The sequence below is a fragment of the Monodon monoceros genome, unplaced genomic scaffold, assembly GCF_005190385.1.
Source record: "Monodon monoceros isolate NGI ecotype Baffin Bay Population unplaced genomic scaffold, NGI_Narwhal_1 Super_Scaffold_14, whole genome shotgun sequence".
Taxonomy (NCBI): domain Eukaryota; kingdom Metazoa; phylum Chordata; class Mammalia; order Artiodactyla; family Monodontidae; genus Monodon; species Monodon monoceros.
Genome location: NW_021703770.1, coordinates 64301251 through 64329173, shown reverse-complemented (window position 1 = coordinate 64329173; position 27923 = coordinate 64301251). Strand labels below are relative to the sequence as shown.

General features: G+C 37.0%; 1 protein-coding gene across 2 annotated transcripts; it reads right to left on the bottom strand.

The window, feature by feature from the left end:
* Nucleotides 1-1378: 1378 nt before the first annotated feature.
* On the bottom strand, nt 1379-27923 carry VCPIP1 (valosin containing protein interacting protein 1). Of its 2 annotated transcripts, XM_029223199.1 has the most exons (3): nt 24963-27923; nt 14830-14916; nt 1379-6717 (listed from the first exon to the last, which is right to left on the bottom strand). In XM_029223199.1, exons 1-3 carry the CDS (start codon nt 27673-27675, stop codon nt 5849-5851), a joined length of 3669 nt encoding a protein of 1222 aa, XP_029079032.1. In that variant the 5' UTR covers nt 27676-27923; the 3' UTR covers nt 1379-5848. The 2 variants fall into 2 exon arrangements, with proteins under 2 accessions (XP_029079032.1, XP_029079033.1); XM_029223200.1 differs by lacking the exon at nt 14830-14916.

Sequence of the window (27923 nt, the reverse complement as noted above, 5' to 3'; positions counted from 1 at the left end):
TAATGATTAGAAACAATCAACTATGCAGTCAGAATTGCAGTTACTGTGGTCTGAAAAAGCCAGTCAATAAAAATAAAATCCATACTGAACTGTCATAAGTAGGATGTTTGTCTTAGTCACTGAAGTTTTTGAGAGCTCCAAACTATGTAGTACGTGACCAGTGACATGCATGTACAAGACCTCAAGTCCAAGTTTGGGACAAGTGTAGCCAAATCACAAAGCAAAGCTAATTATGTTTAGTTATCTTGGGGCTCATACCAATGTCATTTTTCCCATCAGCACTATGCCTTCAACAAGTGAGACCACAATGACGTGGTCAGCAGAACAAAAGGGTAACAACTGTAAAACAAGTTTATAGTAGAAATGGAGGTCTTGAAAGGCTCGTGACTTGCCTTAGGTCACAGAATAAGTTAGTCACAGAGCAGAGACTGTCAGTTCTCCAGATTTTCAATGTTGCATGTGATCATAAATCTCTTGCATAAACACTTGGACACATAACCAATCCGTTTTTAGCTCATTAATTATATACCACAAATAAAGCAAGTTTTAACATAAACTATTTAAATAACGTACGCCCTATGTAAGATTTGTCCTACTTAAATGGCAACTGAGCTCTACTGAGTTATTTTGATGTATAAATAACAATAATAGCAAACATTTTAGTGTTTACTATATGTCAGGCACTGTTCTAACCATCTGATATGTGTTAACTGGTTTTATCCTCACAAAAACCCCAGTAGATGTCATTATCATCCTCCCAGAGAGGAAACTGAAGCACAGAGGTCACATAGTAAGCAGCTGCCAGGACTCATCTGTAAGTCTGATATCTGGAGCTATGCTCTGACCACTAACTTAAACAGTCTGCTCTATCAAATTGGACATTAAAACTTAAAAGTTTTAATGTATCAGTTGTGTTGATTACTAAGCTATACAAATGTAATTTAGTGCCATTTTCTATATTTCCCTTCATTTCCTCATTATCTCTAACAGTTTTTTTAAAAGAATGGAACAAGTTTTCTCTTTGTTAGAACATATATGTTTTAAGTATTCAGTAAGCATCACATGACCCAATTATGTAATATGTCTAAAGAAATGCTGCTTACTCTTTTCTAATTGGGTCCATTTCATTTGCATTGAAATCTGCACTAAGGGGAGAAATCACTGTCCCTATATGATATCCCAGTGAAGGAAGTTTTCAAATAAACTTTATTATACTAAGAATTCCTTTATGAAAATGAACTATATTTTCATGCATTATAATAATTAGGTATAATTCCAGGAAACTATGTATTAACTTACAGTTTTATTACTGATATAAAAGAAAACTTCAAATACTGTACAGTGGAGTGTGCTGTAGAACTCTATATAGATGGAATACACTATTACCAATTATTTATTACTCAAGTGTAATATATACAGCAATCACAAAATCAGAAAATAATGGATAACAGCCAGTGCTTTAGGGATGGTAGAACATCTATACTATTTTATTGAGCAGTTAAAGCACTTGCTATTTAATTTTTTCTAAATATTTACACTATTACACTTATTTTTACATATTCTTAATAACATTTCCCTCTAAAAAGCAGACTCTCCAGCTCTTGGCACTAATTCTTAAAGTTAAATAAACCTGAAAATACTGACAACCTTTTCAGTCCTTTATTGCTCTACCACAGGCATAAAAGCTCAGGAAGGGACTTGTGCATTCTAAAGAAAAGTATGCAATACCTTAAAATTTTTAAATACTAAGTAATTGATACTCACAAGCAGATAACATCAACTAAAACTTTTTTTTTTACTAGTTTTCCTTTTCTTTTACAAGAGAATAATCATCGTATTAATATTATACTAAAAAGCATGTAGACTCCATAATTTAAAAAGTTAAATGTCAGATATACAAGTAATGGCATTTTCTCCAATAATTCACAATTTTTACAATTTCTGCTATTTTGGAGCAAACATTAAAATTCTCACAATTTAAGTATCATTAAATATGAATTGAAACACTTAGCATCTCAAAGAATTATTAAGAATGGCAGAACTTACAATTAACTACAAATCTTACATTGGTGATATAGCCCCTTTTGTTATTTCTTAAGTAAACATTCTACTGTGGTATGTTCTCAAGTGAATAGTTCTGGTTTGAAAAATTATATTAAGAGCCTTGAGGTTATGCAATTTTGTTAAATTACATGATAACCTGGAAATGTAGGATATATCTACCCCAACTTAGAGTATGTATCTCACTACTACTGTTACAAGAGGTAATTTTAAATTCATATTAAGATGAGTGGAGATTAATCTGATTTTGCAAAGGCTTTTATGAAAATCTTAATATGGAAACCTTGTTTTGAGAACCACGAATCTCTCAATATCTACTCTGCAATATTTTATATCTGGGCCAATTAAAATTCCTGTTTGAAAAATGAAGACCAAATGGTATTGATATTCTGAAATAAACATTTTATAATATTGTCACTATACTGACCAAAGCTTAATTAAAGACAGAAGTTGTAAGTTTATTTCATACTTAAAGCTTGGTTAGTAGTGAGGTCTAAATTTTTTAGAGAAATGTTCACTAGCAGCCAGTTATTAGTAGGTAACTACATAAAATAACACTGTTATAAACTTTGCAGTTAGTAGCTAACATGTGATGTCAGTACAATTCTCAGAAACCTGTCATTAGTATGTGAGTTGCTAGTAAGTGATCTTCCCTGAGGTAAGAGACCATATGCAAAAGTTTGCTAATTTCCAATAAAGTTAGATTCTTAAAAATAATGGCAATAAGGACCTGTGTGGCTGGGAATCATAGATGCATTTCAGTTTGTTATCTTAATTGCAAGCAGTAGGCTTGACTGTAAAAACGAAACTAAAAATCATGAGAAGATATAAAGCAAGTTTCACAGTCAATAGCACTTGCTAAATTTCTCAGGTCTTGAGCTTAACATTTTCCAATAAAATACCTGAAATATAGTGAAAGGAGGGGAAATGGGCCTTAGGCTTGCTCTTTAACTAGTTCCTGAGTAACCATTCCCTTGGAGTTCATTATATTCTTCCTCATAATATTTGACAGTGTCTTGTTTTCTTCAATTTCAACCAGTTTCTCACAACCAGTATTCTAGACACACATCATCTTCAACTCTACCTGGACTTTGGGTCATATAGTCAACCTTGGTATGACTAACTATAAAATGGATTAGTGAAGAAAAAAATTTACAATTATACTTCAATTTTCAGTTAAACACTGCAAATAGAATTTAACTATAGGACTGAATTAGAGTTATGACATTACATGTAGGGCTAAGAAAATATTTCAACTAATTTATGATCCCTAGGTTGGACTCAAAGTTGCGGATGTCCTGGTAGTATTAAAATGGTAGTAATAAAAAAATAAACATTCCTATAATTATGTATTTGATTATGATAACCATATGGAAGGGCAAACGACGATAGTCAAGAACTTAAAGAAATTCTGCTCTAAAACTTTTTTGTGAAGATGATACCTGGCCCACTTCTCAAAAACCATTAATTACTGCAACCAAATTTCAGTTGATCTAAAATAATTTCAAGAAACCTGACCATTCTCAGAATCGAGCCTTTTATTCTTTATCAAGGGAGAACCCAAACTATTATTATAATGTTCACACCTAACCAGCTTCTAAATAGCACTGCTCTGGCAAGAGAAATTAATAGTGTTGTCAAAGATTAGCCTGCCTTCTAATGTTCACAGGTGCGTTCTAGTTTGACTAAATGCAAAAGTATTTAATAGGGAGATAAAATGTGCATCTGATATTTTTACTTTATGCTATGAAATTATATGTCAGTTATTAACGAAACATACTGAGCCACAGGTGAAGAAAATATTTGTTAAAGGGTGATTATATCATTTACCTGGAAGCAATGCATTCGTTTGTTAACCAGTTTTCCTGTATTTAAACTAAAAAAAGTATGTGGTGGTGGAGGGGCGGGAGGGTGTTCAGTGGCTGAAAAAACCCAAAAATAATTATAGTGGTTAGTGATATTTGTAATTTTTAATTTAACACACAGAAGTCACCTGTACTAACCAAATGGGAAATATTATTTGGTAGCTGCAGTTCTTTATGCAAAACTAGTACACAATATAAAAGTTCTAAAATTTCCTTATATTTATAGACATAGAGAGAGGTATCTGAAAGTAAATTTAGAAGAAGAATGGAGACAATATGGTTTTAAAAATGTGATAATGTGATAAAACTAACCCAAATATGTATCTTGCTCAGATATCACCTGCAAAATATCTAGAGTCTCCATTCTTTCCCTATTCAAAATAAAGTAGTTAACTTAATAAGTGGATTCAGTCAGAGATACTTTCATAGAAAGAAACCAAAAACTCCCTTATTTGGAAACACAAGTTAAAGTTCTGTCTATATTCCTTATGAATCAACAGGTTGACGTTTTAAAACACCTGATAATATAATTTCTGATGTACATTTTCTTGAAATGCAAACGGTTCTGCATCTGTTAACACGAGCAAACAGAGAGAGCCAGGCTTTAAATGCTCTAGATAAGAGATTGTATTAACATACATTTTGTCTTTCATCCATTCAAATTCAACTTAATTTCAGTGAACAGAGGAAAAAGATGGATTAACGTGTACATTTCAGAATACAGATTTGCAGAATAGGATAAAATAGTGCAATACCAGTCTCAGGATAAACATTCTTTAAGGAGTAAACGTGAAAGCTGCTTCTTGAGGAAACTGGCACTAAAGATTTAATGAATACACTACTTAAGCAAATGCCTGGTTGATCAGGGTATGACGCAGTCAAATTTGCATCCAAATCCAAGTGAAGCCAACAAATGAAGAAAATCTTATGGATTCTAAGAAAAAAGGGAAACATTTTTGGTTCAAAGGGGCTCAAATACATTTAGCATATACAAGCTTAAATACCATTGATCAAAATTGTAGAACAATGTAACTCATTCATAAAGATAAATTCTTATTTATAAATGCTCTGTGAATCTGACAAACTCTGAAAATTAGAGATTAACTACTGCTACCATTATTTTTATTATTTTCTACCACACATTGCAATCAACTTTTCTGCAAGATTAAAGGACAAAAATTTGGTAGTACTTGACCAGGCCAGGATTCAAAATAATGGTAACATATTATCAACAACAGAGCACACACTTGGCTGTGTTGGCTCAGACAGCAACATTACTGAATCACATTGACTTTATCATTCTAGAATAGTTATCTTCCCCAACCTTGCTCAAATCAGCAAAATGTTGTATCATTACACTACATTCTCAAGATAGTTTCACCAAGAATATATATCTGTATGAATGTGTTCATGTTCACGAAAGTGTCAGGATCCCAGTGTCTAATATATCCTTTTATGAATTTCAAGATACAATTTACTTCAGATAACCTTCAAATTTACATAAATCCTTTGACACGCTAATAAATATGTGGAATGGTTACCCTGATGACATCAACATTAGCAAAATCTTATTTCCCCCCAGCCCTAGCCTTTTCAGAAATCAAACATAAGTAGCAAGAGAATTTTCATGTTTTAAACATTAAGACTTTCATGGAATTAAAATTACAGTGAACCACATATATGGAAGAAAGTCATTTCAGCGGATCTAATAACTAATTTATAGGAATTTAGAGCCAGCCTGGGCAGCAGTATATTAAAAGCTATTGCCAATCACACACTTGCTATCATGCACTGAATAACAAGATATAATCTTTGAATTATATACGTACAAGATTTTTAATGACTAATCAAGTTATGTGGCCCAGCCAACAAATATTACATGTTCACAATAAACATTCTGCCTTTATTAGCCTCTAATTAAATCAAGAGTGATCCATTGGCTCAGTTGTGTTTGTCATCTCAGCATCTTGACTATCCATCTCTTCAGGCTCCTCCACGGAATTTCCCTTTTGTGCTTTTGACCTTGTAGCAAATGCTGTTCCCAGTGCCTCTGCCACACAGCCATCAGTTGTTTCCGTGTTCAAATTTTCAGTGCCACCAGTTAGAGAAAAAGATTCAGGTAAGCCAATCTGAAGACTCCCAGACTTCACAGAAGGACTCACAACTTCGACGTTCCTTTGAGGAAGATCAGACGGTGACTGCTCTGTACTTTGATCCCGCAAGTGCTTGTCCATCGACGCCTGAATAGAAGAAACCATTTCCTGCAATTTTTTTCGCTGGGCCTCAACCATATCAGGATCAAGCTGCCTGCTGTCTCTCATTGTAACTACTCCAGGAGCTATTCGAATAAGCTCACTGTTACTAGGAGCAGCTGTGAACACAGAAGGCTCTGTTTTAATGGAACTACTAAAGTGTGTCCCTGTGGTCTGCTTCCTTACAACTGGAGTTTCCCTAGCTCTTGGCTCAAGGTGTGGGGTACTGGATGCAGTTCCTAGAGAATGCCCTTTTCCCTGAAAGGCAGTCACATTATGAAGCTGCTCGGATTTCTTTTTCACTACTCCACCACTACCTAGTTTTAATAACCCATGTGAGGGACTTGACTCCCTACTTCTTGTCGTAGCCTCTGCTCGAACCTGACTTACAGCCTCTTTGACTAAATCTTCAACATCAGGACCGATGGGGAAATGTCCTGCAGCATCCACACACAACTCCAGCCTATCTTCAGAAGCATTATAGACAAAGGTTTTGCCAGGCAGATGTGGAAAAGTGCAATGCTTGCCATCAGCCATACCTGAAGAGAGGAAAAAGAATTTAACATATTAAAATCTTACTTGAAAGGTGTAGTAAAGACAATTATAATTGAAATAGTAAACTTCCAATAATAATTTACAGGTAACAGCTTTCAAAACAAACTTAATTAGCAAATAATTTATTACACTTATTAATAGAATTTAATGCTATTACAAAATAAGAAATACCACCATAAACCTTAATGTAGTTTCCCAGGGGATTTGAAAAATATGTATCATTAACCTATCACAAGGTTAGGAAAGTTAGGCTTGAAACAAACCTTTTGTTAGGCTTGAAACAAACCTGTTTGTTAGGCTTGAAACAAACAGCTTGCATAAGAAAAACACTAGCAATTGTGTTAGTAAAGCATTTGCTTATAGTAAAGCAATAAGAAAATATACTTTCATTTAGTAAAATTCAAATTATAAACTTTAAAAATACCTATAAGGGCAAAGTGTTGTGTACATATGTTGCGCAGTGTGTTGAATTAAAAATCATAAGTGATTCTATTAAATTACAGAATACCAGAATAAAAGTTTTCTCTGTGTATATATATGTATTTTTCACAAATATAAAAAGTATGAACTTTCAAAATAAGATACTCCATATTAAATAGGTGTGGAGGCATATTTAGGAAAGCTAGGATTAAGGAAGGCACTGTGACTTAAGTATAACTGGAAGAACTGACATTTAGTTACAAAAGATTAATAACATTGTATTCAATTCAATTCCTTTGAAATAGTTGTACTTCATGTTACAACTCTTATTCCTCTCTGGCAGATCAGAACCACCAAAACAAGAGTGAGTTATGGATGCTCTTCAAATGGCCCAGTGCGATATACCTTCTCACAGTCAATGCAGCAGTAGAGGGTAAGAATTTTAAAGCAGGCTTCCCTTTATTTTCTAGCTGAAGAGTTTGGTCTCACTACATGGTATTTCAAATTTTTATACTTTTTCCAGCCTGGGCATAAAAAAATTGCATGTGTGTTTTAAGCTATCCAGTATCTTTACATTTTAAGTATAGACTCCAAATATGCAAAAATAAGGGTTTCCAACTTTTATGAAACCACAGATTTTCTATGTTTTAAAAAAATGAACTTTTAATAATATATGGGTATGTTTATGGTAAAATATAAAGGCAAAAGCAAACTAGTTTAAAATGAATGAGACTGTTAGTAAGTACTATAGAAATTCAGAAAGGGGAAGGATGAGTGAACTCTGGAATGCTTTGTGGGCACTTAGGTAGTCTCTCTCCAGTTTTGCAGGTTATTAAGAATAGGCCCTTCCTCTCTGAAAAAAGCTACAGAGTGGTTCTAATGTATCTTACTGTGAATATTCCAAATAATCAGAGAAAAAAACAACTTCAAATGAATAAATACCATATAGTAAGTTCAAATAAACATTCATTTCAGTGATAAGTGAAAATCTAATGAGAATTTCCTCTTGGCACATTTTTGGCAGAGAGAACTGACAAAAATAGATGTACAAAAATTAAAATCAGAGATGTCTAAATAGTACCTTTCAGAGTACAACCCTTAAATCAGTTTACCTTCTACCAATCCCCTACCTCAGAGATCTGTAAACCATAGCTCAGGAAACAAAGGTAGCAAAAAAGAGAATTTTGAATGGTAAGGCCAGGGATGCCCCAAGGAAAAGCTTTTAAACAATCATTTCAACAGATAACAACTATTGAGCCTCACTATACGCCAGGAGCTAAAGTAGACCCTGAAGATTCCAAAATAAAATGTAATTGTTAGGAGATGGAGACGAGTGTCAATAGACAATTATAATGCAATCAGGTAAGTATAACAATGAGTATAGTACTTATTTCAACTAATTATTTGAGGATTATATGAGAACACATGCGAAGCACATACCACAGTGCCTAATATACATCATGCAGTCAATAGTTTTAATTTCTATATTAGATCACAAGGGTTTGTAGTCGTTTCCAGGCTGCTACGGTGATGCTTTCCCTTGGCTATCCCTGGAAAGAATCACGGTCCCACACGTTTATCACAGTATTACTTACAATGAAACACTGGAAACAATCTAAGCTTCAACAAGAAGAGAAGAGTTAAGAAAATTACAGTCTATCACCTGACAGAAGTAATATGCAGCTATTAATACTGATATAAATAAGTAACCTATGATGCCTCATTGATACAGTAAAATATGCATAATACAGGAAAATAGCAGGAAACAAATCTAAGTATTGGAATTACAATCATGACCAAAAAATGCACGTATAAGACAAGTATTTAGCAACTATAGGTGATATTCCCCATTTCTATAGTTTCTAGACTTTTTACATTATTAAAAAACTTTAAAATATATGTTGAAAAATCAATACAAATACTGTGTTGTGATTAAACAATCACTTAGGTTTTATATAACTTATATAGTCCTTTGAATTTTAAGAATCAAGGTGTATTAAAATTTCTATATCATATATCAACAATTCTATTGCACATATACACCAAAAGACATGTATAATAATATTTATAGCTACATTCTTTCTTACATCAAAAAACTGGAAACTACCTAAAGTGCATCAGAACAATGAATGAATTAATTTAAAAATACCTTTCCAAACATAAAGAATAGGAATATTAAAAGTCTATCTGTTATATTGGGCAATATGTCTGTTCAAATGTAGATATAACCATCCATCTGTTAGGGTGGATTTGAACAAAGTAAGAGAATTATGTTCTTTTCCAATTTTTGGAGGGTATGGGTGTATGTCTGGGGGTGAGGAGGGCTTGTTATGCTTTGATTCTTTGACCACGGGATGATGATAATGATTTGCCACATGAATCTGTCCTAAAAATAGAGGTAACATTTTACCGCAAATATCAGATGAAATTATATTTTGAAAGGTAAAATGATTTTCTGATGGTGACCCATTTCAAATGGCTGTGTTACAGTCAAAAATTTTAAAAATAATTCTGCAAATAACAGCTGGGATTCTAATAATAATAATAATAACAAACATTAGCTAAGTATTTATTAGGTACCAGGCCCTTTGCTAACTGCTTTATGTGCACAATCTCATTTGATCCTAATAATAACCCCGATATTATCACACCCACTTTACAAATAGAGAAACTGAGACTTAGAAGTCACACAGGAAAAAGTAGTAGAACCAAAATTTAGTATCAGATGTTCCTACTCCAGAGCTCTAAACTCCCTCCTAATAAGAATAAATACCACAGGTAACATTTAAAAAATATAACAGCTCTACTGACATATAATTCACACACAACTCACCCATTTTTAAGTGTACAGTTCAATGTTTTTTAGCATATTCAGAGTTGTGTAGCCATCACCACAATCACTTTTAGAACATTTTCCCAGAAAGAAACCCTGAACCCATTAGCAGTCACTCCCATTTCCTCCCCCATCCCATTCCCAGCCCTAGGCAACCACTGATTTACTCTCTCTGTCTCTCTAGGTGTGCCTATTCTGTCATTTATATGACTTTTCATATAAGTAAAATAATACAATATATGGTCTTTTGTTTCTGGCTTGTTTCATGTAGCATAAGATTTTCAAGGTTCATCAGTGTGGTCTGTATCAGTACTGCATTCCCATTCCTTTCTATTGCCAAGTAATATTTCATTGTATGGATATATCACATCTTACTTATCCAGTGTCTAAGTTGATAGACATTTGCATTGTTTCCAGTTCTGACTACTATGAATAATGCTATTATGAACATCTGTGTACAAGTTTTTTGTGGACACGTTTTCATTTCTCTCGGGTATACACCTAAGAGTGAATTGCTGGGTTATGTAGTAGCTCCATCTTAAATCTTCTGAGCAACTGCCAGACTTTCTTCCCAAGCGGCTGCACTATTTTACATTCCCACCAGGATTTCCTTGCCCACCATTCTTAATATCTGCCTTTGTGATTATAGCCTTGCTAGTGAGTATGAAGTACTATCTCATTGTGGTTCTGATTTGCATTTCCCTATGGTTAATGATGTTGAGCATCAGTTCATGTGCTTATTGGCCATTTATATATTTTCTCTGGATCCTTTGCCCATTTTTAACTGGGTTGTTTGTCTTTTTACTGCTGAGCTCTTTATATTCTAGATGCAAATCTATTATCTGATATATAATCTGCAAAATTTTCTCATTCTGTGAGTTGTTATTTCACTTTCATGTTGGTGTCCTTGCAGCACAAAAATTTGTTTTTATTTAGCTACATTTTTTTGCTTGTACTTTTGGTGTCATATCTAAAAAGATTTTGCCTAATGCAAAGTCAAGAAGTTTTATGCCTATGTTTTCTTCTAAGAGCTTTCTAGTTTTAGCTCTCATACTCCAGTTTTTTTATACATTTTGAGTTAATTTTGTATTTGGTGGGAAGGAGAGGTCAAACTTCATTCTTGTGCATGTGGATATCCAGTTGCCCCAGCCCTGTTCACTGATAAAACTATTCTTTCCCGCATTAAATTGTCTTAGCATCACAGCTAACATTTTAAAAATAATTTCAAACCAAAACCAAAAAACTATTTAGAAAATAATCAAGAGCATCATCCCCACACCACCCACCACAACCCTCCCACACACAAAAACAACTGAGGGAAGTTATTTTCAGTCCTATGAAAGACAGTGCATCCTAACCCCAATTACTGGGAGCCCTATCATCAATCATAATTAAGTAATAACTTTTAAAAAACCACTAACTGGGGCTTCTCTGGTGGCACAGTGGTTGAGAATCCGCCTGCCAATGCAGGGGACACGGGTTCGAGCCCTGGTCCAGGAAGATCCCACATACCACAGAGCAACTAAGCCTGTGTGCCACAACTACTGAGCCTGTGCCCTAGAGCCTGCGAGCCACAACTACTGAGCCCGCGTGCCACAACTACTGAAGCCTGCATGCCTAGAGCCCGTGCTCTGCAACGAGAAGCCACCGCAATGAGAAGCCTGTGCACCGCGACAAAGAGTTGCCCCCGTTCGCTGCAACTAGAGAAAGCCCGCGCGCAGCAACAAAGACCCAACACAGCCAAAAATTAATTTATTTTAAAAAAAATTAACTGGTATTGATATATTTCCGAAGGTAGAATGAAGTGAAAGATGGAAAGTTATTTAAAAAAAAAAAAGATGGAAAGTTAAAAAGAAAGGGATGCAGGGCTTCCCTGGTGGCGCAGTGGTTGAGAGTCCACCTGTCGATGCAGGGGACATGGGCTCGTGCCCCGGTTTGGGAAGATCCCACATGCCGCGGAGCGGCTGGGCCCGTGAGCCATGGCTGCTGAGCCTGCGCGTCCGGAGCCTGTGCTCTGTAATGGAAGAGGCCACAACAGTGAGAGGCCCACGTACCGCAAAAAAAAAAAAGGGATGCAAAAAAAAAAGGCAGGGGTATGCTCAGAGAGAAATTTATAGCTTTAAATGCTTATACTAGAAAACAAAAATTTATAATCTAAGCTTCTACTTAAAGAAACTAGGAAGTGCAAATTAAATCCAAAGGAAGCATAAGGAAGAAAAAGTAAATAGCAGAAGACAAAGAAAATGAAATGAGGAAAACAATGCAGAAAACCTATAAAACCAAAGCTGTTTCTTTGAAAAGATCAATAAAACTGATAAACCATTAGCTGGACTAGTCAGCAAAACAAGAAAGGCACAAATTGCCAATATCAGAAATGACAGAGCTATAGACCTTGAAGACATTAAAAGGACAGTAAGGGAATATTATAAACAACTTTATGCCAATAAAATTGATAACTTAGATGAAATGGACAGATTTCTTGAAAGGCAAAACTAACAAAGCTCATTCAAGAAGAAAGGAATAACCTTAAGAGCAGTCTATTAAAGAAATTAAATTCATTGTTAAAAACCATCCAATAAAGAAAACTCCAAGCACAGATGGCTTCACTGGTGAATTCTACCATTTAAGAAAGAAATAATATCAAAGCTATTACAAAATCTACCAGAAAACAGAAAAGGAGTGAACACTTCTCAACTCAATTTTCTGAAGCCAACATTACCCTGATTAAACATTACCCTGATCAATGGGAGAGGCCACAACAGTGAGAGGCCCGCGTACTGCAAAAACAAAACAAAACAAAACAAAAACAAAACAAAAAAAACTAATACTACCAAGTGCTGGAGGAATACAAAATGGTCCAGCCAATCTGGAAATGGTCTGGAAGTTTCTTATAAAGATGAGCATATACTTACCACATTTCTCAGCAATCCCACTCCTAGGTATTTACCAAAGAAAAGTGAAAACATACGTCCACACAAAGATGTGTACACAAATGTTTATAGTGGCTTTATTCATAGTAGCCAAAAACTAAAAACAAACTAAATGTCCTTCAATTGGTTATGGAATTTTTAAAATGTGATACATACATACAATGGAATAATACTCAGCAATAAAAAACAAATAAACTACATGCAACCAGACGGATGAATCTCAAAAGCACTAGGCTAAAAACTGAAGTTGACAAAATTTTTCTGTAAAGGGGCAACCTGGTAAATATTTCAGGTTTTGCAGACCATATAGTCTCTGTCACAACTATTCAACTCTGCCACTGCACTGCGAAAGCAGCCACAGACAATATGTAAACATGAGTGTGGTTGTGTTCTGATAACACAGCAGGCCTGGTATGGCTCACGGGTAGGAGTTTGCCAACCCCTGTGCTCAATCAAAGAAGCCGACACAAAAGGTTAAACGATATCGTCCCATTTATATGGTGATATGAAAAAGGAAAACATACAGAGACAGAAATCAAATCAGTAGTTGCCAGAGCCTAGGGGGAGAGGTAAGGGATTAATTAGAAAGGGGCACAAGGTGACTTTTTTGGAATGGTGGAAATATTCTATATCTTGATTGTGGTAGTGGTTACGTGACTGTATATGTTTGTCAAAATTCACATGCCTGTATTCCTAAAAAGGGTGAATTTTACTGTATGCAAATTATGTTTCAATAATCCTATCTTAGGAAGGAAGGAAGGGAGGAAGGGAGGGAGGGAGGGAGGGAGGGAGGGAGGGAGGGAGGAAGGAAGGAAGCAAGGCAACTGGCTAGCTGGCTATTCTTTGGTCCCCAATTCAATAAATCAAAAGAAAAAACATTTTTTGAGACAATCAAAAATCAAGTAAATTTAAACACTGACTGGATAGTTGGTGATATCTTAAAAATTACTGTTCATATTTTTTAGATGTGATAATGGTATTATGGTTATTTTTTAAAAAGAAAAAAAAACAGTGCTTACTTTTAGAAATACATACTGAAGTTCTTACAGATGAAATTATGTCTGAGATTTATTTCAAAACAGTCCATTTGAGATGGGGTAGGTAGAAATGTACTGATAATTATTGAACCTGGGTGGTAAGTAAATAGGGGTTCATTACATTATTCTTGCTACTTTTATGTGTTTCAACATTTCTACAATAGCCAAGTTGGGTTTTGTTTTTTTAAGAAGGAAAAAGAAGTGCATGAGAAAGAAAAAAAACAAACAAACATAAAATAGAGATTATGTACTTAATATCTACAGAGGTCAGGTAGGTAAGAAAGTGAGATAAGCCAGAGTGATAAAGTCTGGGGCCAAAAGTACTCAGATCAAATTTTTGATAAAACACATGGGGTCCAAACATACATACTGGCAACCTCTCTCTTGAAACTGTGAAGATACAGTTATACACTTGCACATATCTTTATAAACAATGTATACCCAATGTAAAAAGAGGTTAAATGTAAAGTGAGCTGTTTCCTAGAATCCAGAAAATACTGAGGTATATAGTAATCATAGTCAAAACACAACAACAAAAAAACACTGTATTATCTGGTTCTGGGACAGTCACTAGCATTATAAACAAATCAGCCTCTAATTTCACAATTTGTCTTTAGTTGTTAAGGATCATATACATAACTTAAATGAGAAAACAGGAGAAAGAAAGTGATAGGAGATTTTTAGTAATATTATAGCAGAAAACGTAGCTGACCATACCAGGATAATAATCCATTTTAACTAGGCAGACTGATGAAGAAAAATATGTACCTAATATTAACACTGGAAATAGTTTCATAAGAATATTATCTGAACTTTCTTAATCTTAGAATAGCTTGAGTGATATTATCTAAGAATAAAATCAGAAAGCAACTATACCCATGGTTTTCTTCATAATATTGTAGAATACGCCACCCTGCTGGAACATGTGAGGAAGCCCCTTTGCATAAGACCATACATCTTCTCCTGTAAAATAAAGATACAGTATTAGCAACTAACAAGAGAGTTCAACCCAGGCTTGCTTTAATATGGATTAGCCTTGAACAGAGATCACAAGGCAGATCTCCTAAGTGAGTGATGCAGTCTGGTGTAATACAACATATAGGAAGCGATATGGAATGAGGGAACATGACTAGAAAATGCATGGTCCATCTAAGATGGCAGCCATTGCCAAGTGCTGTCATGGAAGAGTAGAGGCCCAATGTTTCAATATCAAATGGCATTTCAAGAGAAGCCAGAAATCCAGGTTTTTAATGTTTAATTCTCCCCCTTTTTTTTTAATGTCTTCTATTTATTTGTTTATTTATTTTTGGCTGTGCTGGGTCTTCACTGCTGCGCGCAGGCTTTCTCTAGTTGCGGCGAGCAGGGGCTACTCTTCATTGCAGTGCGTGGGCTTCTCATTGCAGTGGCTTCTCTTGTTGCAGAGCACGGGCTCTAGGCACATGGGCTTCAGTAGTTGTGGCACATGGGCTCAGTAGTTGTGGCTCATGGACTCTAAAGCGCAGGCTCAGTAGTTGTGGTGCACGGGCTTAGTTGCTCCGCGGCATGTGGGATCTAACCCGTGTCCCCTGCACTGGCAGGAAGATTCTTAACCACTGCACCACCAGGTAAGTCCCCCCATTTTTAAATGTAGGAACTAATTCAAAAATTTCTTTAGGGGCTTCCATGGTGGCGCAGTGGTTGAGAATCTGCCTGCTAATGCAGGGGACACGGGTTCAAGCCCTGGTCTGGGAGGATCCCACATGCCGTGGAGCAACTGGGCCCGTGAGCCACAACTACTGAGCCTGCACATCTGGAGCCTGTGCTCCGCAACAAGAGAGGCTGCGATAGTGAGAGGCCCGCGCGCTGTCATGAAGAGTGGCTCCCGCTTGCCACAACTAGAGAAAGCCCTCGCATAGAAACAGAGACCCAACACAGCAAAAATAAATTAATTAATTAATAAACTCCTACCCCCAACATCTTTAAAAATAAAAAGTGTCTTTAAAGCTGCATGAGTCAATACTGGGCATATTAAACAAAATACATATGAAGACCCAATCCAGTTCAAAGTAAACTAGTATGCAACTGTGGACTAGAACAACAGAAAAGGTTACAGAAAGATACTATGTTTTTAAAGGAGAATATAAAAAATATATTCTATATTTAGGTTAAAACTAATAAAAACAGATGGAAAGGGTTAGGGAGAAAAGTAAATAGGTAGACTGAAGATAAGTAATTAATGTATTTTGTTGTTGCAAAGTTGACTTTTTAAAACAGAAATTTAGGGGGGAAATGACCTATTGATGAGATTTAGAATAAACATTAGAAGCCCACAAAATAGCTATAAGCAACCCACTATTTCACAAAAACGTTGTTTTCAAGAACATTCTTTGACAGTGCCTATTATCAATAAGAAGTTTCAAATAAAAAGTTAAGAATGGGGTCTTCCCTGGTGGCGCAGTGGTTGAGAGTCCGCCTGCCGATGCAGGGGACACGGGTTCGTGCCCCGGTCTGGGAAGATCCCACATGCCGCGGAGTGGCTGAGCCCGTGAGCCATGGCCACTGAGCCTGTGCGTCCGGAGCCTGTGCTCCGCAATGGGAGAGGCCACAACAGTGAGAGGCCCGCGTACCGCAAAAAAAAAAATAAATAAAAAAATAAATAAATAAAAGTTAAGAATGATAACCACTGTTCAAGAAGTTAATAAAGAATGGAAGGAACATAAAAGTTACTTTTTGTTTGTGGAATATGGTTATTTTTGTTTCTTTATACTTTCATTATTTTCTAATCTGATAATGTATATGTACTGCTTTTCTGGTCAGGACTTTTAAAGTTCATTTTAACAAAGAAAGGTTAATTTTTATCTTTCCTACTAGAGGACTACACTATTGAATCTGAGCTTTGAATGGAGGTTATTGATGAAGTGAATTAATCACTACGTACCTACAACCTCTCAGAGCTCTAACCCCTTCCCACACTGATAAACAGAAATGTGAATCTACATGGCAGTTGGCTGAAGTTGCTCAGTATATCAGTTTAAAGTATATAAATTTAAAAAGCCTTGGCACTTAACATTTCAGTTAACTAGAACATTTACTTGCACATGAACACTTCATTCACTAATGATACAGTACTACTAGAATTGCCAATGTTTAAGGGTGAATACAGAAATTTAATTTAAAATTTTGAATATTAATAAGAACTCCCGCACACAGAACGTTAATAACTTCTGACAGAAGTTCTGACTGCTGAATTTATCATTAAACTTTATTTGGATAAATTACTTCTATGGTGGTAATCTTTCATTTATTTATTATTAATGTTATCTTAAATGTACTTAGTATTTTATAGAACACTCTAGGATATCATTTATCGAATACTCTAGAATATCAAAACATATCAAAAACTTAGATGGTAGCATTTAATTTTTTTGGTCAAAATCTAAACGGGGGCTTCCCTGGTGGCGCAGTGGTTGAGAGTCCGCCTGCCTATGCAGGGGACCCGGGTTCGTGCCCCGGTCTGGGAAGATCCCACATGCCGCGGAGTGGCTGGGTCCGTGAGCCATGGCCGCTGAGCCTGTGCGTCCGGAGCCTGTGCTCTGCAATGGGAGAGGCCACAACAGTGAGACGCCCGCGTACCGCCAAAAAAAAAAAAAAAAAAAATCTAAACGGGTGCCAAAATAGTAAACTCCTCAGAACTGAACACCTAAATACTAGTAAGAAAAACGATGTTTCTTAATATTGATACTTTACAAACCCAACTATTTCTTACTTAAGCAGGCAGAACTCTAAAAAGTAATAACTCTATTGAACTGTTTATCAACCTTGTGTTTTCATTATCTACCTAAGAATTATTTTTAGCCATTATCTTCCTAATCTGCCTCAACCATGATATTTGCATACTACACATATACTGTTTATCTGTTTACATACTATATGTATATCTGTACTTTTTTCATTAAATAGAGTAAGATTTATTTTACCCTCCCCCAAGAACTAATTTTCACCCCCTTCAGACCTATATGGCCCCAGTGAGCATGGATACTCTATTGCTTTAAGGGAAGGATAGATACCACCTAAATCTCTATTGTCTACCCAGCTCTGATCAGGCACTTCACATAATTTCGTTTTCTCCTCCTAACTGAGCCCAATTTTACAGAAAAAGAAACAAGCTCAGAGAGTTTAAATAGTTCTCGCAAGATCAAATAGCTAGTAAGCGGCAAAGCCTGGATCTGAATCCTGTATATCGTTCCACAGCTTATACCTTTTCCACTGATACTAAACCTCTACTAAAGGTCAAATCATGTTACAACAAATTTGGCAGAACTATCCATACCCTCTTCTTATAGAAATCCATGGCATCAACAACTGGTTGAAAGAAAAACTAGGCAAATTATTTCCTTTGGTATATACACACTTCCACTGAAGTCATGTTTGTTGGAAACAGAACCAAGAAAAGGGATCAGAGATCAGGAAGCAAGGATTGTGACACTGCACAAGTCCCCCATCAGTCACAGATGGCTCTCTGCTACATTTCTCTCCATTCCTTCTACAACTGACCTGGTTCAGGCCCATCTCCTGCCTGAAGCACTGCCACCGCCTCAAAATTGGTTTTCCCTCTAATCTTACTCTCCTCAAATCTCTACTCCATACAGCCTTCAGAGTTAAACCTTTAATGGTTCCACCAAACCATATGGTAAGTCCAAGCTCCTTTCTCACGGCATAAAAGGCAGCCTAGGATTCCTTACCCTTGCTCCTATCTCACAGCTCTCTCATCATATCCTAACTTGATTTCTACAAAGCAACACCACCAAACTGCTCCAGTTCCCCAAACACCAGTAATAGCTATGTATTCTTTAAAACTCAATTTAGGTGTCACTTCCTCTAGGATTCTTCTTCAGTGGTGGTTAGGTAGGTACCCTCCTTAATGCTCCCATGCATATGAACACCACAGCCCTGATCACACTGCAGGTTAACTCAGTTTACTTTTCTGTTTCCCCTTCTAGACCAGAAGCTTTTCAGAGTCAGGAAAAGGTCAGTGGCCTATTTCACTTTCTATTCCCGGGCCTGGCACAATGCTGGAGAGATAGTAGCACTCAGAATTCGTGAAATGAATACTAGCATAAATGAGGTTTTTTCTTTTAATAATGCCTGAGAGATGTCCATGAAAAGCTTAATTGAAGCAGCACAACGACAACTGCTCTTTAATGTTATATGGATAAAATGTTAACTAATGTTAACTAATGGTACCATCTGTACCTCTTCATGAATCTAATAAAACAAAATCATAGCAAAAACAAAAGTAAAGGCTTTTAGGTACAAACTTGCAGTTATAAAATAAATAAGTGACAGAGATGTAATGTACAACATGGTGACCATACTTAATAATACCATATTTGAAAACTGCTTAAAAAAGGGGGAGGAGGAATAACTCTTCTACCATTTCATTGGAAAACAAATTCTTAGAGAACAGGACTAGTCTGGTAAAGCATCTAACAAATACTATACTAATTCATATTTTTCTGTTAGTCTCCAATTAATTTTGCTTTATAATTCAACTGTTTCTTCATAGTACAACAGTAAAATACTTATATTGAACATACTGTGTATATAAATGTAGAAAAAAGTCTATACCACCACCATAGATAAGCTCTGTTCATACCTCGTCTTCCTTGAATCCTTCCTAATAGTCTTCAGTTCTCTCACCTGAACAATAGTTATTATATATGGCAGTGATATTATGGATGTTTTTTCTTTTGGTTATCTAATTTTTTTCCTCTTTAATAAGAGGTAATTTTTTTAAGTATGTTAAAATTAAACATTTTAAAAATATCATTGTTTTTCTAATTTTTACTACTAGTAACAAATTCATGGGTTAAAAGTGAGTTTAAAAGGTCATCGTTCCAATTTTCTAACTTTAGATATTTAAAAAAGCAATTTGAAGTTTCAACAAGTGAGTAAATTTTAAAATCTAACATCTATATGAAATATATTAAAAAAACAAAACAAATAAAAAATATATGAAATATATTATTAAGTTCCCCCCCAAAATACCTAAGTTAATTCTGAACTCAAGTTCCTATTACCATAAAATAAACTGACCAAAATGTAAATTTAAAGTAGGAACATGGGGCTGTTTCTACTAGAAGAATCCTAAAGGTATTCATTAGCTGAGAAAAATTGTTGCCATCTCTCCACCCTTCCTGCAGTTCCTCCCATCTAAAAATGTATCCACCTTATCAATAGTCAAAACCATTTCTAAGGAAGGCATGCTTGTTTCTCTCCTTATACTCAGTCCCTTAAGTGTCTTTTAGTGTCATCATCAGCCATTAAAAGATATATTTATCTCACACACACACACACACACACACACACACACACACACACACAGAGTCTGATTCTCTCTGGGGAGTGCAAATGTTAAAGGGAACTACTATATTCTACTTTATACATACTTGACTTCTTTGAATTTTTAAAAATAATATTATCTTATAATTGAAAAAAATGTGAAGGAAAAAAGGAAATAGAATTGATGTTTAACTTAATCTTCAAAGTATGATATTATAAAATCACCATTTATCACTTATGTCATAAATGGTGATTTTATAATATCATACTTTGAAGGTACATATTTACCTTAAGATACACCTATATGCATTCTTTTTATTCAACTTTATGACAGCTCCCCCATTAGAAATATGCTGTCTACAAATCAACTGGAAGGGTTACCAGAGTGTATGTTAAGAATAACAGATGCATTAAGTTCTATCTAGATTTGAAACTGTCCTTCACCCAATATTTGAAGAAAAAATTCAAGATGCAATGATATTCAGACCCCAAGTCATCTTAAAAATAAGTGTTTGAATACCACGTGTGATTTTGGAAAAGCCCAAGGCAGTTACAACATCAAGAAGTACTATGAAATTATAAAATATTGTGCAATTTAAAAATGTATACTAAAAACTCATACAGTTCTTTAATAAAGACAGAAGGTATATAAAAATCACACAAGTTTCTCAACCCCTGAAAGGATGCTAACCTTTGTAAGTAAAGTGGGGTAAATATCTCACAAATAGCCTAATTCCATTACAGCAACTCTGACAAAGTATGTATAAAAACTGACAAACCGTTTTTCACAAATCTGTCTTTATCTCTTAAAAGGGAAAATTAACTAAAAAGTTAGTGGAATACAATATTAATAAAAAAGAAATTAGCCTAGTATTTATGGTGGATGATGTACTACTATCTATCATATCTACCACAAAACAGAATCCACAAAAAACTGGTCTATAAGAAAATTTAATTACATATTTTGCAATGCCAGAGTTAGAGTCACTCACATACTGTATAAACAATGAAGATAACAGTCTGAAAAAACTGTTTAATAATGTCCAAGTGGTCTCGATAAAGCAGATTAAAATCTGTGAAATATTACAGGTAGAACACTGTTATTTCATTTTAAACTACCATTGTTAGATTCAAAGTGACTAGTTCCATGAACTGAGCAAAAGACTGATGTACTCACTTAGTCTCGTTGATACAAATAATAATAGATATAAATTCTATTTAATAAATATCCTACTTAAAAACAGTAGACAGGCAACACACACGTCCCTGGCTATCAAGAAGTCAGCCTATTTAATGAAGACACACAATCCTATATCTATCTATCTATCTATCTATATATATCCCCCATACTTTTGTAGCTTTCATCAACAGATCTCCAGCTTCCTTTTCTCTATGTATAAAAATTATAAATGAAAACTATAAAAGTATGTGATGCCCTCAGTTGAGACCCTGCAGGTAAGTTTATGGAGGGCAAGGACCATGTCTCATTCATCTTTGTACCTACAACACAATCTCTAGCTCACAGCAGATGTTCATTTTGCTGACATAATCTGCATTCATTCATTCAACAAGCATGTACTTGGCACCTAATAAGTGCCAGGGCCTGTACTAGGTGATAAAGTATTTATCGGTGAATAAAACAGGCTACTGTCTCTGCCTCTGTAGAGTTTATAATGGGGGAGGCAAATGAGTAAGTAAACCAACAAACAAGATAATGAAAACTTATAACAGGTGCTAGGAGGGAATTGAACAGGGTGCAGTAATAGAGTGGTTTAGCAAAGGTCTCTCAAACCCTTAGATAAGGTGGTCAGGAGACAACTTCTTTAAGAAAGTGGTATTAAAGCCTTAACCTAAGTGAGAAGGAGGCAGCTATCTGAACAGCAGAAAGCTTGATGAGCTATTTTCTAAACCAACATACCAGCAGCTTAGCTCACATTTGGTAATTCACAAAGTTATTTCTGCACTTTGAAATTTGCAATTTTCTAAATAAACCGTCGTTTTCCATTTTCCAGCCCTCTCCAATCTAAACATCAAGAGTTCCTCAGCACTCTTTACACGGGGTTGTGTGTACTTACTTAGCTAACCCCAAACTGACATTTTTACAAACCTATCACTTTTAATTAAGAACATCTTCCAGGGAATTCCCTGTCAGTTCAGTGGTTAGGACTCTGCACTTCCCCTGCAGGGGGCATGGGTTCAATCTCTGGTTGGGGAACTAGGATCCCACAAGCCAGGGGGCCAAAAAAAAAAAAAATATCTTCTACGTAATTCAAATACAGTTATGAGAGAATTAGAGGTAGAAAACTAATGTTTATAGAGGAACTAATACAGGCCAGGCACTGTCTTGGTACTTTAAAGCAGAAAGTCTCTCAAGAACCACCACCATAAAATTAGCAAAACACTCTTTTTATGCTTAAATTCTGTGTCAGAAGTAGAAGTGGGAGACTTAAAGAAATGTGTGGGTTTGTAGGGGCAGCAACATAAATGCTGGAGGTGAAGAGGGAAGAGATCGTAACAAGAAGACGTTATCTTGGTCAACTCCTTGCAGTCCACAGTCCAGTATTCAGATATTCAGGTCCAGAAACCTCAATCCAACCTCAAAAAGTGACTAACTGTAAACGAGAATTATATTTTACTAATTTTCATTATGAAACATATTATGCTGGCCAGACTTTTAGACTACTGATCATAATCTCACCCGTGCCAATTTATTAATGTACATGGAGAACACAGCCTTCCAAGTGAATATAATCCTCACCTGCACTCTCACCTGTATTATCAATACTTATATCAGGAAGCTAAATGAGTGATCAGACTAGATGCTTGGTGACTGTGCAATCAGTAAAGGGATTCAGATCTTTGAGCCAGGCCACAGTGAGGACTGATCAAATACTCCTGCCCCTCAATTGAGACTACCTTTCTAGTTACCAGAATTTTCACGAACCCCAGTTGATGTATCTTTTCCCCTTGTATAGCAGTGTATAAACATTGCCAAACTCTGCTTTTCAACTCTTTTTCAGTGTTCAGTGCTGACCATCCATTCCATTTCTGCTGACACAGCCTTTCTTTGGATATGTTAATGTCATCTATTTAATTCAATCAAAAAAAAAACATTTCAAAGTGCCCACTCCCTGCTGGGCACCATACCAGGTGCTGAACATCCAAGGTTATATATGAGCCACATCCTCAAGAGTTCCTAAAAAAAAGAGACCTCTTTTCCTGTTTTGACCTGGGAGATTGTTGGTTTTCTTAAAAGTGCCTTCAGCACATATCTAAGTTTATCCATTCTGTTATTAATGATGTTATTAAATTTTCAGAGTTCTGGGAGTACTTTGCTGTTGCCCTATGTACCAACTACAAGGGGTATCTTGTGGATAGGAGGCAACTGAAGTACTACTGGGGAGTTAAGCAGCTTGCCTGAAATCACTAAATTAACAAGTAGTGGAGCTGGAATTCAAATTCTAGGTCTTTCTCACTCCAAAATTCACAATCTTTTCCTTTATTCCATGCAGTCTCTAAGAAACTAAAAACTCTTAGGAGATAGAAAAAATGCAAAGTGCCTAGCTAGTACATTTCTTGACATAGCACCCAATTCAATGACTATGTCTGCCAAAATAAAGTCAGCAATATTAAGTTATACATTTGTATAGGGCTTTTAGATGCCCTATTAACTACTAGGCCCCTAAACTTAACAAGCCAGAAATAAATAATCTTCGTTTTGGAAGGTCAAGGACCAATTCACTGATATTTAGTACTCTTAGAAAACACAATCAAAACCCAGATCACTTTTCCAGTTGAAAGCTCTCATCTCAGCAAAAATAAGACCCCTCTAATATGTAATGTATTTCAATTTTACTTCTATTTCAAGCCTTAATAAAGCATATTAACAGTAATTTAAAAACAAAGATTAGTCAATAAAAATAATGTAAAAAGTACACCATTGGATTATTTCCCAAATCATCTAAAGCTTTAAATCATATATTTGATTGATAATCTATTTTCCTTTAATTTGTGTTGAATTATTAAAAAGAAATGCTTCTTAAGCAACCCTGTTAATATCTACCTCGGTTCCTTATGTTTCTCCTCAGTTATAATAGTTCATTACAATTCATGGCAAAGAGTCACCGAGCAAGGAAATTACTTAAACACAAATCCTAATGTACAAATAAGAAAAATGTGATGAACTGGGAAACGGAGAACAGGAAATGGATGAGAGAGACCATTAGGTGGGAGTACAGTGAGCATATAAACCCAGAAACTGCAATTCATCAAACAGGAAGTCCTGAAATCACATGACACGCAGGAAAATGAAATTTAAAAATAAATGAAAAGGGACAAGGTGGGCAGGCTCAATAGAGCCAAGGGGGAAAAAATGAAAAAGCCTTTAAATGGATCCATTACAAGCCTATTTTTAAAAAAACAATTACAAGAATACGTTATATTTAAATAATCTGGTGACAATTAAGGGACTTTCACTTTCTTAGTTACGTTTTCCTAATATTTACTCAATAGAAAATCACACTAACATCTATCCACTAACTGTCAAAAAACTAAAGAAAATAATTTTCTTCTAAAATATATAATCAGATAGTTTTTAGGATGACCATTTTTTTCCATGAAGACATCAGAAAAACTCAGCATATTACATTCACAATTAAGAAATACTGTCTGAGTTAAATTGATCTTACCCATTAACGTTGCTAAAAGACACAAGGAGTACATTTCTTTGTCAGCTTGCTCCTGAAGTTCCTTAGATGACAGTTTACCCGTGACAGCACTCTCTTCTTGTTTCACAGTGTGGGCCGAGTGTGTTGCTGCAGACTGACCCCCTTCGGCTTTACTTTTTAGAATCTCTATTGTAATTCTGTCACCATGTTGTAAAGGAACTGGCTCCTTTTCCATTCCTGCCTGGGGTGGCATTAACTCTTTAGGAGGAAAGCCATATCGAATACACTGTAAATATGGAGGAATGTTGAATTCTCTGGCTATGCTTTCCTGAAGTTCAAAAAACGTTGTTGAAGATTTAAGTGTAACCATGGACTGTCGTCCATCATTAGTTGTTATTCGGATCTTCTTCTCCTTAGAAGTGGTTGGTGAATAGGGAGCCTTGGTAGGGGTGGCAGGTGCAGAGGAAGGACCATCACGAACGGTACTGGGAGAAACAGTCCTGGGCTGCCCCTTTTGTTCTTGTTTTAACTTCTCTGTTTTTCGTTTCTGCATTACAGAAGCCTGTTCCGTAATATTCTGTTGAATAGTTCTTTCAGTCTTACTCATATTTAACTCCTCCTTGTGCAAAGTTTTTGTTTTCTGTCCAGTAAGAATAATTTTAGTTGGGAGCTGGGACTCCGACTCTTGTCCTTGTACGTCTCCAACTCTTTGGGCATGAGCACCATCTATATTTACAGGAGTATAATCATCAGGATTCTTTTTGGCAGTCTGATGCAATATAGTGTGGACAACTTTCTGAACCAGGATTTCACTCCCAAATTCACCTGGAAAGTGCTTGGTAACAAGTTTCATGGCAACATCGTAAACATTACTATTCAAAGATGCATCACTTTCATACTGGAACCAATATACTGTTTCTCTGACCACTCTTCCACCCCATTCCAAAGTAATAGGAAAAGCTTCTGGTAGATTGTCATACTCTTTACCATCCCAAAAATGTTTGAATCCACAACCACATTTGCCACCAGTGGACCTAGCATTAGTTCTGTCCCCATCCAAATACACAATAGACCCATCTCCTCTGACTCTTCGCACAGATGTGCCATGGCACCAATTACAAGCTGTCAGGTTACTCAATCCGTAGTCTGGTACCAGAACATCTTTCACTGAATCATATGAGCAAACCAAATTGTTCAAGGGAAAGCTATAATTTTTGTCAGGCCTCAGCTGTCCATGAGTACTTTTTGCCAGGTTATACAGTTTCCCTCCCGGAGCCAACCACTCTGGAGGAACATGAAGTTCAGAAAGGGCACCACAGAGCAAACATTTGTGAAGGCGATTATCCATTACTGCTTTTTTAGCAGCTGCTGTGACTTCTTCAGGCTGAACTCCTATCACCCCTGTCCTCCTGTAGAAATACTGATGGACATCAGCCACCAAACTAGGATGGATACCATGTATGTCCATAAAGACTTCTTCCATAGCAGCAACAAGCCTAAGTAAGTATTTATCCTGCAAACTTCTGTCTCCTCCAATAACACAACCACCGTCCTCCTCAAGTTTGATGTACTTCTTAATGAGGTCCTGAGGCACACCCCATGCTTTAGGAAGCAAATTCATAGGCAGTTTGGGCAAAGCAGCCCCTTTTATGCCTACCAAGGGGATATAATGGTTTCTACCAGAGCTACTCCAGGCAATACAGATGGGTTTGTTCAAATGACCATCTCTCCCAGTGCACTTCTCTGCAGGGATGAGCCCTGGCAGAAAGGTGGCTGAATAATCACCAGAGCTTCGCATGCCACTGAGTGAATCTAACAGAATAATAGGGCGATGCAGCACATTGGCAAGGCCAAATATGTGGATGTTCCTCAGGCCCAAGGGAACACCCTCAGGTGGTACAAACAGAGGGTCACACTCATTGATAATGTCCTCCCACTCAGCGGCATCAATGAAGTCATGGAACAGGGCTTGATATCGGGCCAGGTGCTGCTGAAAGTGCTGTTTAAGATTCTCTCTCAAGGCATGCCAGAAGAGCTCCCGGCCTACTAGAGCCCGGGACACAGCATGCACCAGGCAGTGTCCATCCCCGTCCACATGCACTGGAATGAGGCATTCCTGACTCTTATTGGCCCGCTTGATGTCCTCAAGCGTGTCATGCAAATACAGGAGGCTTCCGGAGCGGTCCTTGCCATAGCCCACCGTGTTCACATGCTCTGGTTCGATAAGGAAGGCGCGGTCCCCCAGTAAAGCGCAATCGAACAGCTCGCCCTGGTTCATGTCCCGGAGAAGCTTAGCCCGGCCTGTCTGCTTGTCCATTCCGTAGCGAGCTAAGATGGGCGACAGCAACTTGCAGTGGTAGTTGGAAAGGCCCATCACCTTTACCAATTCCGTGTTCTTCTTGGGTGCCCCTGTCACCCCGAGCAGCGCGTTCCGCAGCAGGTTGTGCAGCACTACGTCCGGGTCGGTCACCTCCTCCACCCCCAGCAGCTGTTGCTGCTCGTGCCGCTGTCCGCACTCGGTACACTCGATGCTGACAGAACCGGAGGCCGGGAAGAACAGACGCGCCTGGCACTTCGGATCCGGGCAGCTCCCGGAGAGGATTCTCCGGTCTCTCCGCTTCGAGAGCACTCCCGGAGCAGCCGCCGCCGTCGCCGCCAGGGACGGCGGAGTCTGCGGAGCCTCTGGGGGAGGAGGCGGCGGCGGCAGCGGAGGCGGCGGCGGCGGCTGAGACATAGCTCTCGGCTCCCGAGTCTCGCTCCGCGTCCCAAGCGACCCTCAAAGGCTCATAGCCAGACCCCCGCCGGCCCGACTCGGTCTAGTCCAGGCCCAGGGCGAATCACTTTCCTTTCCCTACCAGCTCCTCCTCCTCCTAAGCGAAGGCGGAAGCGCCGGACGTTGTTTCCCTTCTTGCTTCTCCACTACCGTAGCCGTTGCCCCGAACGTAACGGCCACCACCCTAGCCCGCACTCACACTCACTAGC

Excerpts from the sequence above, each read along its gene's own strand:
- VCPIP1 (XM_029223199.1), bottom strand. The coding sequence starts at position 27,675 with ATGTCTCAGCCGCCGCCGCCGCCTCCGCTGCCGCCGCCGCCTCCTCCC. Across the intron at positions 14,917-24,962 it reads TCTTTTAGCAACGTTAATGG|GAGAAGATGTATGGTCTTAT; the intron begins GTAAGATCAATT and ends TTTATTTTACAG. Across the intron at positions 6,718-14,829 it reads TATTATGAAGAAAACCATGG|GTATGGCTGATGGCAAGCAT; the intron begins GTATAGTTGCTT and ends TCCTCTCTTCAG.